We start from the raw sequence: 14704 nt of genomic DNA, 5'->3' as shown, positions 1-14704 counted from the left end.
TAGATCCCCTATTGGAGATTTGCTTGAGACGTGGGATGAGAGGTGAGTGCCCGCCCTAGCCTGTATGAAAAGGAAGCGAGCAAGAGAAATGGGCTTTGCTCAGGGCTTTGCTGGGAAACCAATTTGGCTAAATAAAGGTACTTAAAAGGAAAAGGAAATTAAAATATAAGAATAGCGATCTCTCTCTCTCTCTCTCACTCTCTCTCTCCCTCCCTCTCTCTCTTTATGCAATCATGTAATATGTTTAAGATTTGTGCCTTCCCTAATTTGAGCTAACTAAGATTTATGGTGGGAATGACCAGAATGTATAAAACTAAGAGTTCTGTTTCCCTTTTCTGTTCCCTTTCCTTTATGTTTGGGTGTGTGTCAAGGTCTTTGGGTGTCCTCGAGGTAAATGGTAACTGTTGCGTGTCTCTAATCCCTAGAGACAAGAATTGTAAAATTCTGCTAGAAATTCTGCTTAAAATAAGCCTCCAAAAAGAAAAATACTTTCACCTTAGCTTGTCTAGCCAACAAAATAGGGTGAAGAGAAATGTGTTCTCTCTCTCTCTCTCTCTCTCTCTCTCTCTCTCTCTCTCTCTCTCTCTCTCTCTCTCTCTCTCTCTCTCTCTCTCTCTCTCTCTCTGCTTTTAAGAAACAGCCCAAAGTTATCAGCCCAATGTTTTAAGTTCATTTACAGAAAAAAAAATCATTCTTGCATTTACTGTATGTATTTAAGTGGGTTTCATCTGTCAATTTAACATCTGCAGTGTTAATCTTAATGCCTTTTCAAACTCTGCCTGCAAGCTACCTCCCTCCCCATTCCACTTCTCCATTCCTTATCCTCTGTTCTCCATACCTTTGTCTGATCAGCAAGGCCTCTCCTGGGAGACTCACCTAGAAAAGGGGGGGGGACCTTGTTCTCATGTCTTTCAGCCCTGCACAGATGATTCAGCAACCTTTGGAAGCAGAGCACACTGACCCAGATTCTGCCTCGAGAGGAGACCCTCTATTCAATTGGGTTTGGATCCAGCCATCCAATATAAAGTCACCATGCAACCAGAGTGGAACAGATCTTCTCAAGCCATACATCTAGTGGGAGTCCTAGGGCTCACAATGTGCAATTTAATAGCCTGACTGGCACACTGGCTAACTCAATTGGATATCACAAACCTGGATGCACTAAACTAAGAGCTAAGGCAGGAAGCAACCCTTAAAAATGGATGGCCAGTGGTTATGTACTGAGGCAAACCATGGCTGTGAAGAATTTTGGAGGAATGTGCAAACCTGACTGGAAAGCTCAAAGTGGCATCAAACATCTAGAATAATTGGCACAGAATATTGGACACTATAAATTTCTTGTCTACCTAACAGAACTTTTGTCCTGACTTTTAGACTTTATAGGTTGGAAACTCCCCCTTTTGGAAACCACTGCAGGGATCTTTTTATGCTGCCTCTATTAGTGCCTTCCCCTTTTTCCATTAACAGTTTAAAAGCTTGTTTATCAAGTCTCCCTGACCAGATAATTTTTTTAATTTTGTGCCAGTAAAAGTGTGTCCTCCACACTTATATGGCACAAAGGGGGGATTGTGGGAGGACAGCAAACAAACACACACACACACACACACACACACACACACACACACACACACACACACACAAGAAATATTTTGGGGAATATTAAAAAGCAGAATATTATATTTCCCCAAAGGAATAATGAAACATTTTAGACAAAGAAAGCCCCAAGCCTCCCTCCCCCAGGCAGAAACTAGGCAGAGGCCAGCTTTTAGAAATGCAGATGTGATAATACTATTCAGAATTTGGACATAAATGTATTTTAGCTTAAGAGGGACATGTTTTTTAAGTAGTATATTATTTCCTTCTTTTTTCTTCTCTTTTTTGTTTTTGTGTTAAGATATGAGAAATGTAAAACTGTTGGGATGGCTTGTATGAGGAAAAAGACTTAAATATTTAAATGTAATTAACTCTAAGAAAATATTAATGGGTAAAATGTTTTTGAACATTGTGGGGAAAATAAATTTAAATAAGAACTTTAATAACAAGATCTATGATAAGGTGATTAAGATGATGAATTATAAAACAAGCTTCATATTAATGTGGTTGTTACTTGTAGAAATACTAGAAAAATGTTTATATTCAATTGTTATCTACTAAAATACTAAGAAATGCACTGATTTAAGACTGTTAAAAGAGAATATTATTGGAAGAAGAGAAAATCAAGGAAAGCTACTATGTGGAGTATGGAATTATAGAAACTAATTGTTATTGATTGTTTATAAATATAAACTCAGATAACATGCTGTTTACCAAATATTAATGGTGATTATGTTAAAAAAATATTAATAAAATATATTTTTAAAAAGATATGTATTACTATTCTTTCTAGTCTATACATGCTTCTGTAACCATTTTTTGAGGCCTGCCATTCTATTGGGAGGGGGATTCTGATATGGGGATATACAATATGCTTTGCTTTGCACATGCCACATTGCCCTTCCTCCAGAAGAAGGTATGCACCGGAATATCATCCCCTTATCTGGAAGATGGTTTGTGCCTAGAGCTGGAGGGAAATGAAACCAAAAGAGACTCTGAAGAGCACGCCAAAGGAGCAAGCTACCATAACAATATACCACCTGTGGATTGGCTGAGATTCAGACAGACAATGATACCCTGGGGGCAGGAATAATGAATACTGCTTTTGACATATTGCTTATGTGGACTAATTGCTCAGACCTCACTGTGATTCCTTGCTATCACTAGCTACTAATAAAAGTTCCTTTTCAGACAATGCCTGGTTCAAGAGTTCTGCTTTATTGGGAGACCTAGTTAAGGTAGGTCCTTACATAAAGCGAGGTCTGCATATTGCCCAACCTGGAGAGGCAGCTGCCGTACCAAGGTGGGTTGCAACCAACCTGTCCCTTCCTGCCAGTGAAATGGAAGAGGCTGAAACAGAGATCTGGAGTGAAGCTATTATGTAGGCAGACATCAAGGAAGGCACTTTCAGGGACCTGGAAGAAGCAGGATGATCTACAGAGAGCGATTGAGTTAGGTGGTTGCTTGGGGTCGGAAAAAAGGAAGACTGGGAAGGAAGGGCTCAGAAAGTAACCATCACCTGAGGCAGTGTCAAGAAAAAGGCAAAAAAGAAAAATCTGGAGCCTACTCCCAAGGAAGGGAAAGCAGATCCCAAAACGGAGCTGGTGGAAGCAGTCCTGGAATATGTAAGGCAGTTCTTTGAGGAGCTAAAACTGCAGGGACACCCAGGAGGAGAAAGCTGATAGAGGGGAGCCAGTTGCAACCACAGCAGCAGCGCCAGCTGCCCCCGCCTCCTGTGGCAGCACCCAGCGAGCACACCCTGCCTAAAGACCCAGAGAGGGGCTGCCCCAGCCCTCGGAGGTGAAGCTGATGGAAGTCGAAGCTTGATGGAAATCCCCAGTGATTGGGGTTCCTCCTTGCCCAGGTCTTCACCTACATGGGAGGATGCTGCCAATGGACAAGGAGAAGGTCAAGATAGTCGCCCTGGCACTGGAGGATAGTTCAGCTGACTGATGGTGACCCTGTACAACTGCAATGCCCCCAAGCTGAGGGATTTCAACTGATTTATGGCAGCCCTCTGACATTGGTTCAAAGACTGCCCTGCAGACCAGAAAGCCCATGACCGCATCAAAATTGTGAAGCAAGGGCAATCACTGTAACTGAATATACAGAGGAATTCTGAAAGCTGACCAGTTACCTAAACTGGCCAGAATACATCCTGGTAAGTTCTTTCTCAGGATGGGCTCAATGAAACCTGTACAAAGGCCTGTGTGGTAAGGGGAGCCCCAGGGTGATTGTACAATTGGTGCCTCTTGGCAGAAGAGATGAAAATAGATCAACACAAGTATCAGCATCAGGTGAGACTAGGAAATAAGCCACAGCCAGAGAGGAGAGGAGAAGGAGCAAGAAGCCCACAGCCACAACCCCACTCTACTGCCTTCTTCAAATGCAGAAAAGAAGGTCACCATAGCAATCTTGTGGCCTGGACTGAGGGACTGGGATTTTAGATTTTAAATTTTAAATTTTACATTTTAGAACATGTTTTATTGTTTAGGGCTACTTGGTTTATTTCAATTTTTGTATATTATGTGTTGTATATAGTGTTTTAATTGCCCTGTACACTGCCCTGAGTCCTTCGGGAGAGGGGCGGTATATAAATCCAAATAATAAACAAATAATAAATAATAATAAACTGTTGCAGCAAAATGCCAGCAAAAAAGGGAGATCATCATCATCAGTGGGAGGTCAACAAAAGCCACACCATGCCAAAAGGAATCGACACTGAGGACAGTGGAGGTCACAGGGCTCCCCCAGCCCCATGGGCTGAAGGGTCAAGCTCTGACCCCACTAGACGATGACTCAGAAGTGGCAGAAAGTGACTACGATGATGAGCCCTTGGTAAGTGGGTCAATCAACCCAATAACGGTGCTCTTAGAACTGTCCATACTGGGCACTGGGAAGAAAATAAAATTGGCATCCCTGCTGGACTCAAAGTGCACCCACTGCCTGGTCAGCCTAAAACTGTGGGGAAGATGAGGGTACCCCTCAGGAGACTAAAACTCCCATTGCCTTCTGCCAACTTGATGGGTCCACCACAGGTGGGATCCCAGCCAGTTTCACCACCAAACTCCTGAAATTGGTAATGGGAAGCCACTCATAGACTTTAGCGTTTATTGTGGCCCTTTGCATGGAATGGCCCCTAATGCTGGGACTAACATGGTTAAAGAAATGGAACCCTATAGTCGATTGCCTTGGTGGAGCAGTGGGCTAATGCCTCCTTAAGTAACACCAGCTGCCTGCAATTAGTGCAGGTTCGCATCCCACCAGGCTCAAGGTTGACTCAGCCTTCCATCCTTCCGAGGTAGGTAAAATGAGGACCCAGATTGTTGGGGGCAATTAAGCTGACTTTGTAATAATGCCGCTTGGGGGTGTGTGAAAGCCCTAATAAGCAGGCATATACATAGAATGAAGGCTACTGCTAAGCTTGTAAGCCGCCCTGAGTCTTCGGAGAAGGGCGGGATATAAAAAAATGTAATAATAAAATAATAAAATAATAGATTGGAGGGAGGGACGCCTGAAAGTCCCAAAGAAGAGGGCTCCTCCCCTAGAGTGGAGGCATGAACCACACTGCAAATTAACATCTGCCCTCAGTGAACAGGAACTACAGAGCCTCCCTCCAGAATACTAGGACTTAACAGAAGTGTTCAGTGAGCAGAGATCAGATGAGCTCCTGCCCCACCAATCTTCAGACTGTGCCATTAAAATTGTCCCAGGGGCAAAACTCCCAAAGCCAAGTTGTATTCCATGACCCTAGGGACTTGGATGAACTTCATAAGTTAATTGACAAAAACTTAGTGTGAGGTTTCATTCAACCTGCCAGGCCACAAGCGGCTGCCCCTGTCCTATTTAGGGAAAAGAAGGATGGGTTTCTTCATCTCTGTGTGGATTATAGGGAATGGAACACTGTGTGCATGGAAAATGTGTACCCCCTTCCTCTAATGAGGGACATGCTAGCACACCTTTCAAAAGGAAATATTTTTTATGAACTAGACTTGTGGGAGGTTTACTATCAAATAAGAATAAAGGAAGGGGGTTGAATAGGAGACTGCTTTCAATTGACCCCTGGGCTGTTTTCAATTTAGGGTGCTACCCTTCGGACTGCAAGGTCCAATTCACCTCCAAGTTCTGGAAAGCTTTTCTGGACTTTTGGGTTTTAGTCAGGGGCTATCATCTAGTCATCATCCTCAAATGAATGGTGGGACAGAGAGACTGAACTCTATTCTAGAACAATATCTTAGATGTTTTATCAACTATCAACAAGATATTTGGACTGATTTGTTGCCTTTTGCTGAAGTTGCTTACAATAACGCTGTACATTCGAGTATGGGTTTCACCCCTTTCCAGGTTGCAAATGGGCAAACATTTGTCCCTATGTCTGAACTACTTTTTAAACAACCCGACATCCCTTCTCTGCAGGAATGGATTAAGCAATTGCAAAATACCTGGCCTGCAGTTTGGACGTGCTGAATGATGCCAGAGCTGCTTATAAAGCTCAGGCTGACAAAAAGAGAGTGGAACCTAAACCTTTTAATGTAAGAGATAAAGTCTACCTCTCTACCAAATACTTTACAGCCCTCTAAAAATTAGGCCCTAAGTTTCTCAGGCCTTTTCCTATTAAATGTATTATCAACCCTGTGACTGTTGAACTAGAGCTCCCTAAGAGCTTACGACAAATCCATCCTGCTTTCCACTGTAGCCTGCTCAAACTGGAGATCATGTCTAAACATAGGCCACCTGTTCCTCCAGGGCCTACACCAATATTAGTCGAGGGTGAACAACAGTTGAAGTGTGGGATATCCTGGACTCCTGTATAGAACTATAGTTCTATGCAGTACTTAGTTGCTTGGAAGAAGCAACTTGGTGAGATCATTCATGGTTTCGGGGTGGGGTATCATCAGTACGCTGATGATACCCAACTGTTTTTCTCTGCCCCGAACCAAGCCAGCGATGCCCTCGCCGTGATGTCCCATTGCCTGGAGGCAGTCCAGGTCTGGATGGGGAGAAACAGGCTTCGTCTCAATCCTGCCACGACTGAGTGGCTGTGCATACCAGCATCTCGGGTTAACCAGATTATTCCACCTTTAACGATGGGGGGTGAGGTGTTACCCCCCGTTGATCGGGCTTGCAACTTGGGCGTCCTCCTGGATTCACGGCTCAATTTTGAAGATCATATAGGAGCCGTGATCAAGGGGGCTTTTGCCCAGGTTCGCCTGGTGTGCCAGTTGCGACCCTATCTGGACCGAGATGCCCTACGCACAGTCACTCATGCGCTCGTGACCTCCCATCTAGACTACTGCAATGCTCTCTACATGGGGCTGCCCTTGAGGACCCCTCAGAGGCTTCAGCTGGTGCAGAATGCGGCCGCGCGAGTTGTGATGGGGGTTTCCCAATACTCCCATGTAACACCTCTACTCCGCAAGCTGCATTGGCTTCCGGTTGCCCTCCGGGTGAGATTCAAGGTGCTGGTGATGACCTATAAAGCCCTAAATGGCTTGGGTCTAGGATATCTGAGGGAACACCTGCTGCCAGCATCAGGTTCCCTTCGTCCAGTGCGCTCACACAGGGAGGGTCTTCTCAGGGTGCCACCGGTAAAAGACTGCTAGCGGATAACACCCAGGGGAAGGGCCTTCTCTGTGGGTACATCTGCCCTTTGGAACCAGCTGCCCGTGGAGCTTAGGACTGCCCCTGACCTTCTTTCATTTCACTGGGATCTGAAGACCTGGCTCTTTGAACTCTCCGGCCCAGGCTGAGAATTTTTAACTGGGGTTTTTATTTTAGGGATGATTTAATCTTTTTGTAATTGTTTTTAACTTTTGTACTGGTTTGGTTTTATATACCCTGTAAACCACCCTGAGTCCTTCGGGAAAGGGCGGTATATAAATCTAATAAAATAAATTAAATAAATAAATAAACTTTCCATCTTCCCAGAACAAATGGGTATATAAAAGACATATTAGGGTTCCTAGGATGCTTAAACGTTTTCATTTGAAGTATCCTGATAAGCCTGATTGATATGTTTTTCTTTGTCTTTCCCCTCTCCTTTCTTTGTCTTAAAGATGGATTTGTCATTTTCCTAGGCGGGCTGTATGTCAGATCCACAAAAAGATGTATTACTATACTTTCTAGCTTATACATGTTTCTGTAACCATTTTTAGGCCATTCTATTAGGAGGGGGGATTCCAATGTGGGGATATATAATATGCTTTGCTTTGCACATGCTACATTGCCCTTCCCCCCATGGAAGGAATGTGCCAGAATACCATCACCCTTATATGGAAGACAGTTTGCACCTGGAGCCAGAGGGAAACAAAACTGAGAGAGACATTGAAGAGCACACCAAAGAGCCAGCTACCATAACAATATACCACCTGTGGATTGGCTGAAATTCAAATGGACAGTGGAACCCTGAGGGGAGGAATAATGAATATTGCTTTTGATATGTTGCTTGCGTGAGATAATTCCTCAGACTTCGTTTTGATTCCTTGCTATCATTAACTCTTAATAAAAGTTCCTTTTGAGACAATGCCTGGTTCAAGAGTTCTGCTTTCTTGGGAGACCTAGTTGAGGCAGGTCCTTACACTTGAAGTACTCTACATTGTTCTGGACATATTGCTCCCCATAACCACCTACTGAAAGTGCACTGTCAGGAAGTAGTGGAAAGCAAAATGGTGCTTTCTCTGTCTGCCATTGCAAGCTACTCAGCAAGATATCATAGTTGATAGTGTCCAAGATGGCTGCACATCCCCAGAGGAATAAATGCCATTTCAGTCTTATATTCAAGTATGAAACCAAAGTTCTGTCTTATTCAGGATTCTCTCTTATCCTCATGGTACATAATAGAATGTGTGGATGACCTGGGGATAAGAAGAGATGCTGCCTAAAAACAATGAGACAAGACAGGCAGGAACACCGGTCAGAAAAAGACACTTAGGAAGGACCCACCCTAATGGATCAAGTGTAAAACAGGTGAGAAGTTTGTGGTTTTTGACTTGCAATATTTAACATTTTGTTATCTAGCATCAAGGATTGGCAGGAGAGCTATAGGAAGATTTAAGATTTAATTTGTTTGCATTATTACTGTATATGCTTATAATATTTATGCTTATTTTTACTCCTTTTCCCTTTTTATTTCTGATTCAGTTGCTGACTAATAATTAAAGTGACTTTTAATCACAGTGATAGTGAGCCGATCAACTTAGCTCCATATTTCTACTTACTGACCAGGTCTGAACATATAAAGGCAACTAGTTTCATCTCAATAAGTCTAAATGATCATTTATTCATTCATCTGATTTATGTCCTATCTTTCATTTAGGACTATCACTAAACATTCATAATCTTTTTATATTTATAATTGTTGATATTTGTACATTTTATCTTACTATAAGCTGCTCTGAGTCACCTTGAACCACAAGGTGACTCAAGATAAATTTAATAATAATACCTAATGCTCCCATAGATCTTTTCCCATAAAAACTTGGTGAGGTGGGCTGAAATGAGAAAGAATTATTGGCTGAGTTTCTATGGTTAAGGGTGAACTAGAGCCTGAGTCTCCCCCTTACCAGTCAAAAACATTATTTATTCCACCACACTGGTGTCTATTAAAGACCGCTTAAATAATGATGAGATCATGTCTACTGATTTTGAGATCACATCTATTGATTTATTTACTTTTTAATATACCATGAACTTCCAAATTAATGAGGCAAAATAGATAGAACAATAATACTGAAATACTACAAAAAATATTTAAATTCATCAAAGCATAGCATAAATTACTGTAACATGACAATTTTTTAAAAAAATTGAAGACACAATTCAACTAAAGTGAACTGTTGTGATTTACTTTGATTTCACTTCCTGAAACTATTCTTTTGGAGTTAACAGGCCCTGGTGCCTATATAGATGAATCAGTCCCAATAAAATGTCAGAAGAAAAATAAGTTCTCTTGACTGGGACCTGTTAGCTGAGGTATTCTGACAATTGCAGGGTCCCAGGGGGAGGAAGGCTATATTTGGCCATTGCTAACAGAATTAGATCCAATCAGAAGCTGGGATAGTGAGTTCTAATCCTGTCTTCAACTGAAAGCCAGCTGGATGTCTTTGGACACTATTTTTTTCTAAGCCCTAGCAATAAAACAAGTTGCTTCTAAAACAAGCATCTTGAAAACTGAATGGATTTATTGCTGTAGTCACCAGGTTTTGTAACTGACTTGAAGAAAATGATTGCATGAATACTACCTCTTTGCAATTTCAGGAATAGCAATTTATTATGTCATATCCAAAATTACAGAAAAATTTAAAATATATATCTATACTCAAGTTCAAATACAAAAGGAGGAGGAGGAGGAGGAGGAGGATGTGGATGTAAGCAATTTAGTCTTCTTATAAAATACAGAAGATATAACATGGGTAGTCTGTGGCATTAGAGAAAATTAGAATTGGGGGGGGGGGGAGACAGAAACAGCTCCAGAATCCAAATCAGACCAAACAAATGTTTTCAAAGCAGCAAGATATTGTTCCTTGCTGCTCTTTGCCTCCAAGGCTCACCAAGTATCATCTGTAAATGCCACAATTCCCCAGTATTGATTCAGGACACAATTCACCCTGCACTGCTTTCAAAATAAACAAATTCATTTTAGCATCTTTGTTTATTAATATGTATTGCTTGTCTGTCAGGTATCTGTATTATTGAGAATGATAAAAAAAATCAACCTAAGAATGAAAGGCATAACATCTTAATGAAATCGTAAACTATGCTGCATGAGTACTATATATAATTTCATTTCCATACCTACAATAATGCAAGAAATAATGTACTCACTTGATCAGAAGTATAAGCTATCAGTTGACCAATGATTTCTCCCTGAGTCAGGTTTTCATTGTCTAACTGAACATGATGGATTGCTTTGGTTCGAGCGGCCAGCAGGGCAACCAAGGTAGCTTCACTAGCAGTTCCCTATGATGGAAAATTGGACAAGTTGGACAAGAGAATCCAGTAAAAATTGTCCTAAATTAATGAGTATCTACTGCATTGGTTTTGCTTATACAGTACAATTGATGGTATCGAGCATGACCCAAAATCAGATCATCTTGTTGGTCTAATCAGGGTAAGAATTCCTTCTTCCTGACACAATGTATACAATGCAGTATGTCATCCATGCTTAATTTAGATGTCAAGAGGCTATAAGTGCATTTAGGTGAAAGTGATCTTAGTCCAGAAAAAAACAGCAAAGAGGCAGAGACCTTTTTTAAATTAAAGGTGGAATCCAGCTGATTTCACCTTTCTAAAACATTCTAAAATTAACAGGGTTTGCATTCTTAAATATGGATGGATGCACCTCTAATAAAATGACACAGTGAAATAATCAGCTAAAGGCTCTGATGAGAAACTTCGCTTTTTAAAATGACACAAATACTAAGTGCACAGTCGATTTCATTTTTCTGTACAAATAGAGGTTACTATGGTGAATAGACTCAAGAGCTAGCATATTTATTGCTGAATAAAGTCCCCAGCAGACATTTTCTTTCATCTTTAATTGTTTTAAGTGGCACATTTGAAGTAGCAGGCAATGATTTCATATTGATTTCTCTTTTCAGCTGCAATTAAGCACCAATTTTCATAAGTGAATAGTGCAAATAATCATTTGGTTTTAAATCTAGGAAAGATTGGCAGTTTAATATAAAACCCATGTTTCACATGTCCTTTCCTGTTTCTATCACTGTTATTATGACTGTGCAAAAAGAAAACCATCTGCACAAATTGCTTCCTCTCTGGTAATAGCAGGAGAGGCCTTAAACCATTTCCTTCTGTCCTAAAGTTAAACAATAAAAACAGCATCCACAATTATTGGCAATCATGTGTTGTCACTAAAAATGAGTTAATAAACAGACATAAATGTCCTATGTCATCAGCACAAAACACACTATTGCAAGATTTTATAAATATAACATATAAATACATGGCACTATAATGTAAAGGTAGAGAAAAGATTATTTGTGCTGAATATTTTGGCAAAATATTCAAGGTCTGATAAAGCTCATTATAACTTTGTTAAAAAACAAAACTCTGAAACTTTACCTGGCATGAAAAAGTACAAAGAAACACAAGCTTAGTTATCAAATTCACAAAGAAGGAATCTATAATGAAGTTGCTATTTTTCTACTGGGCACTATCCTCATAAGAATGTCACATTTGCATGCAATGAATTTGGTAACAATAAGTTCTAGGACAAATCTACATATGCACAATCCTTTAAATGAAACTTCAAAAGATAACTTGTATATGTGAATGGGAAATTAAAGAACAATCAGTCAGCTCAGTTATCAAACATGCAGTAATCAGTCACAGAAAAATCAAATGTGTGCGTTTATTCTCCAATAATTGATATGAACAAATCAAATAGAAATACTAAAATCAGAAACCATACCAGACGTAGAGGCAAGCAAATCCAGAATTTGAAACTTGGTTTTATATATTTATCTGATTTCATTATTCATCAGTGTCTGAGTCTTGAGATGCGGTGGCATCTCAATCTGAAGATACAGGGATAATCATAATTATGGCATGACAATTTACACTTTGCCAGATAATACAGAGCCAATTTGGTGTATTGGTTAAGCATCAGTTTGAAATTGAGGATGTTGAGTTCTACTCTTAGGCACAAAACCAGGTGGGTGATCTTGGGCCAGTTACTTTATTTCAGCTCTAAAAAGGAGGCATTGGTAAAACATTTTTGAAAAATATTGCCAAGAAGAATGCAGGGACTCCTCCAAGCAGACTCTGATAATTAGACATGATTAAACAGAAAAAAAATATCCTAATACAAACTTCCACAAATTCATTTTAAACAATGGATACCGACCTACTGTCAGAATCCATTTATATTTCATTTCTAACAATCTCCTCAGATCTAAAACCAAAACTCACCTTTCACTGGATTCTGCTGGGAACAAACATGTTATCCCGAGATAGTGAATTGTGCTCTTGTCTAACCTGGACATTTTGAAATCCAGACCAGTTGGTTCCTGCTTCACAACCACAGAAGACATTTCTAAGTCTCTCTTTGCAGACTGCAGGCAAGCTGAGAGTTAAAAGGACTGTTTATGTTTTTGTGTTATCTGTCTTGCCTCTGTGTATAGGAGGCAATTTGTTACCTTGTAATGGATAGGGACATGAAGGCAAGTAAATAAAAGGTTACATTGTAGTTAATAGAGGAAGTGAAAGCAATAAAACCCACATGCATATCCCCCTTGGGAGCATGGCAGAATCCAGGGAAAGGTGAGATTTGGTTTTAGATCAGAGGACATAGTTAGAAATGAAATATAAATGGATTCTGACATCCTGCTACCCCCCAAAATGGGAGAGATCCATCTGTAGAGGGGAAAAAATAGAGGTTAGTCTGGTTTGTTGGGATATTCTGTATGAAACTTCTTTAGCAGTTTCAGTGCTCTGAAGTGACATTTATGGACCCACTCATTTTCTGAGGAGGGAATGTGTTTCTGTGCTACTGGGTATTGAGTTGCTCCATGATACTTCCTAGAATCTAGGATTTCTTTTATCTCAAAGTGTTGTTCTCTTTCAACCATGATTGGAGGTGGTGGTGGGGATTTTTAGCTGTAAGGGTGACTGTTGTTCTCTTTTCAGCAAACTGCAGTGAAAAATTGGTTGTATTTGCCTAAGATTTTTGGGTAGTTCTAATTCTACTGTTACTGGATTTATGACTCTTTTAATTAGAAAATGTCCTATATATTTTGGTCTAAGTTTTATATGGGGCTATAAGGATTTTAGGTATTTTTTAGATAAATATACCATTTTTCCTACACTGAATGGTATGGGCTCAACACTCTTTTTGTCTGCTTGTGCTTTGTATGCTTGCCTAGCTTCATTTAAGGCTTTCCTAACTATTGGCCAGGTGTTTTGTAATTGTGCAATCCATTCTTTCAGTGATGGGATTTCCAGTTCGTTTGGGATTAGTTCTGGCATAGGGTTGAAAGTTTGACCAGTGGCCATTTGAAAGGGAGTGTAGCCTGTGCTTGAGTGGATTGCATTATTGTAAGCAACTTCTGCGAAAGGGAGTAGGTCCGTCCAATTTGTTTGCTCAAAATTAATAAAGCATCTTAAGTATTGCTCAAGTACAGAGTTAGAACGTTCTTATTGGCCATTACATTGAGGATGATGACTAGATGACAGTGCCTGAGTGGTTCCTAAGAGAGATAAAAATTTCTTCAAAAATGTTGATGTAATTTGCACTCCCCTATCAGATATGATGCGTTGGGGTGTCCCATGCAGTCTGTAGATGTGCTGCACGAATAGTTTCGCTAAGGTTTTTGTGGTGGCAATCTCTTGGCAAGGGATAAAATGCACTTGTTTGGAAAACAAGTCCGTAACTCCCCAGATGACTGTTTCCATTGCTTTCTGGTAATTCCACTATAGAATCCATGGATATTTCCTTCGAGGGGGCTGAGGAGTTCGCCACTGGTTGTAACAGTCCGGGTTACTTCCCTTGCAACCTCTTAGCTGTTGCACATGTTGGGCAGCTAGCCACATAATTTCCTATGTCCTTTTTCATGGATGGCCACAAAATTGCCTTTTAATTAAATGTAATATTTTTACAAATCCAAAATGCCCTGCTGATTTTTTTTTATTTAAAAAGTTTTACAATACATTTTGACTTTAATCCCCCCTCCCCCACCCCCACCCAACCCTCCCTATCCCTTCCCCCCATTCCCTCCTCCCCCCCCGACTTCCCAGAGCTAAATACAGGGTATAAAATCAAAAAACAAACATAAGCACCCCTATGTTATCAGCAATAAACTATTAGTTCTATCTCCCTCTAGCTCATGTAAAATGAATACAAACAATATTAATATTACAAATAAAGTAAAAAAGAAAAAGAGAAAAACAGAAAGGAGGTTTACTCAGAATAGATTTTCTTAATCCCAGTCCTTATTCATATTAATTTCAAAGAAAAAAAATAAACAAATTCTCAGTTACGTGCCAAAAGCGCCTATCTATTAGCCTTAATAATCTCCAACCACACTAAACCATAATCAAAAATAATTCTTGCATGTATCGCACCAAATGTCTCGCAGTTCCAAGTCATCCTTGA

General features: G+C 40.3%; 1 protein-coding gene across 2 annotated transcripts in view; it reads right to left on the bottom strand.

The window, feature by feature from the left end:
- Positions 1–14704, bottom strand: part of DDC (dopa decarboxylase) — a 179232-nt gene that overhangs the window by 131828 nt on the left and 32700 nt on the right. For both annotated transcript variants that reach the window (XM_081345709.1, XM_081345708.1), the window contains exon 6: positions 10417–10551. In XM_081345709.1, the coding sequence (XP_081201835.1) occupies positions 10417–10551 (135 nt within the window). The remainder of the gene's footprint in view (positions 1–10416; positions 10552–14704) is intronic.

This window comes from Vipera berus (genome assembly GCF_964194415.1).
Source record: "Vipera berus genome assembly, chromosome: Z".
Lineage (NCBI taxonomy): Eukaryota > Metazoa > Chordata > Lepidosauria > Squamata > Viperidae > Vipera > Vipera berus.
This window is presented reverse-complemented; position numbering and strand designations above follow the sequence as displayed.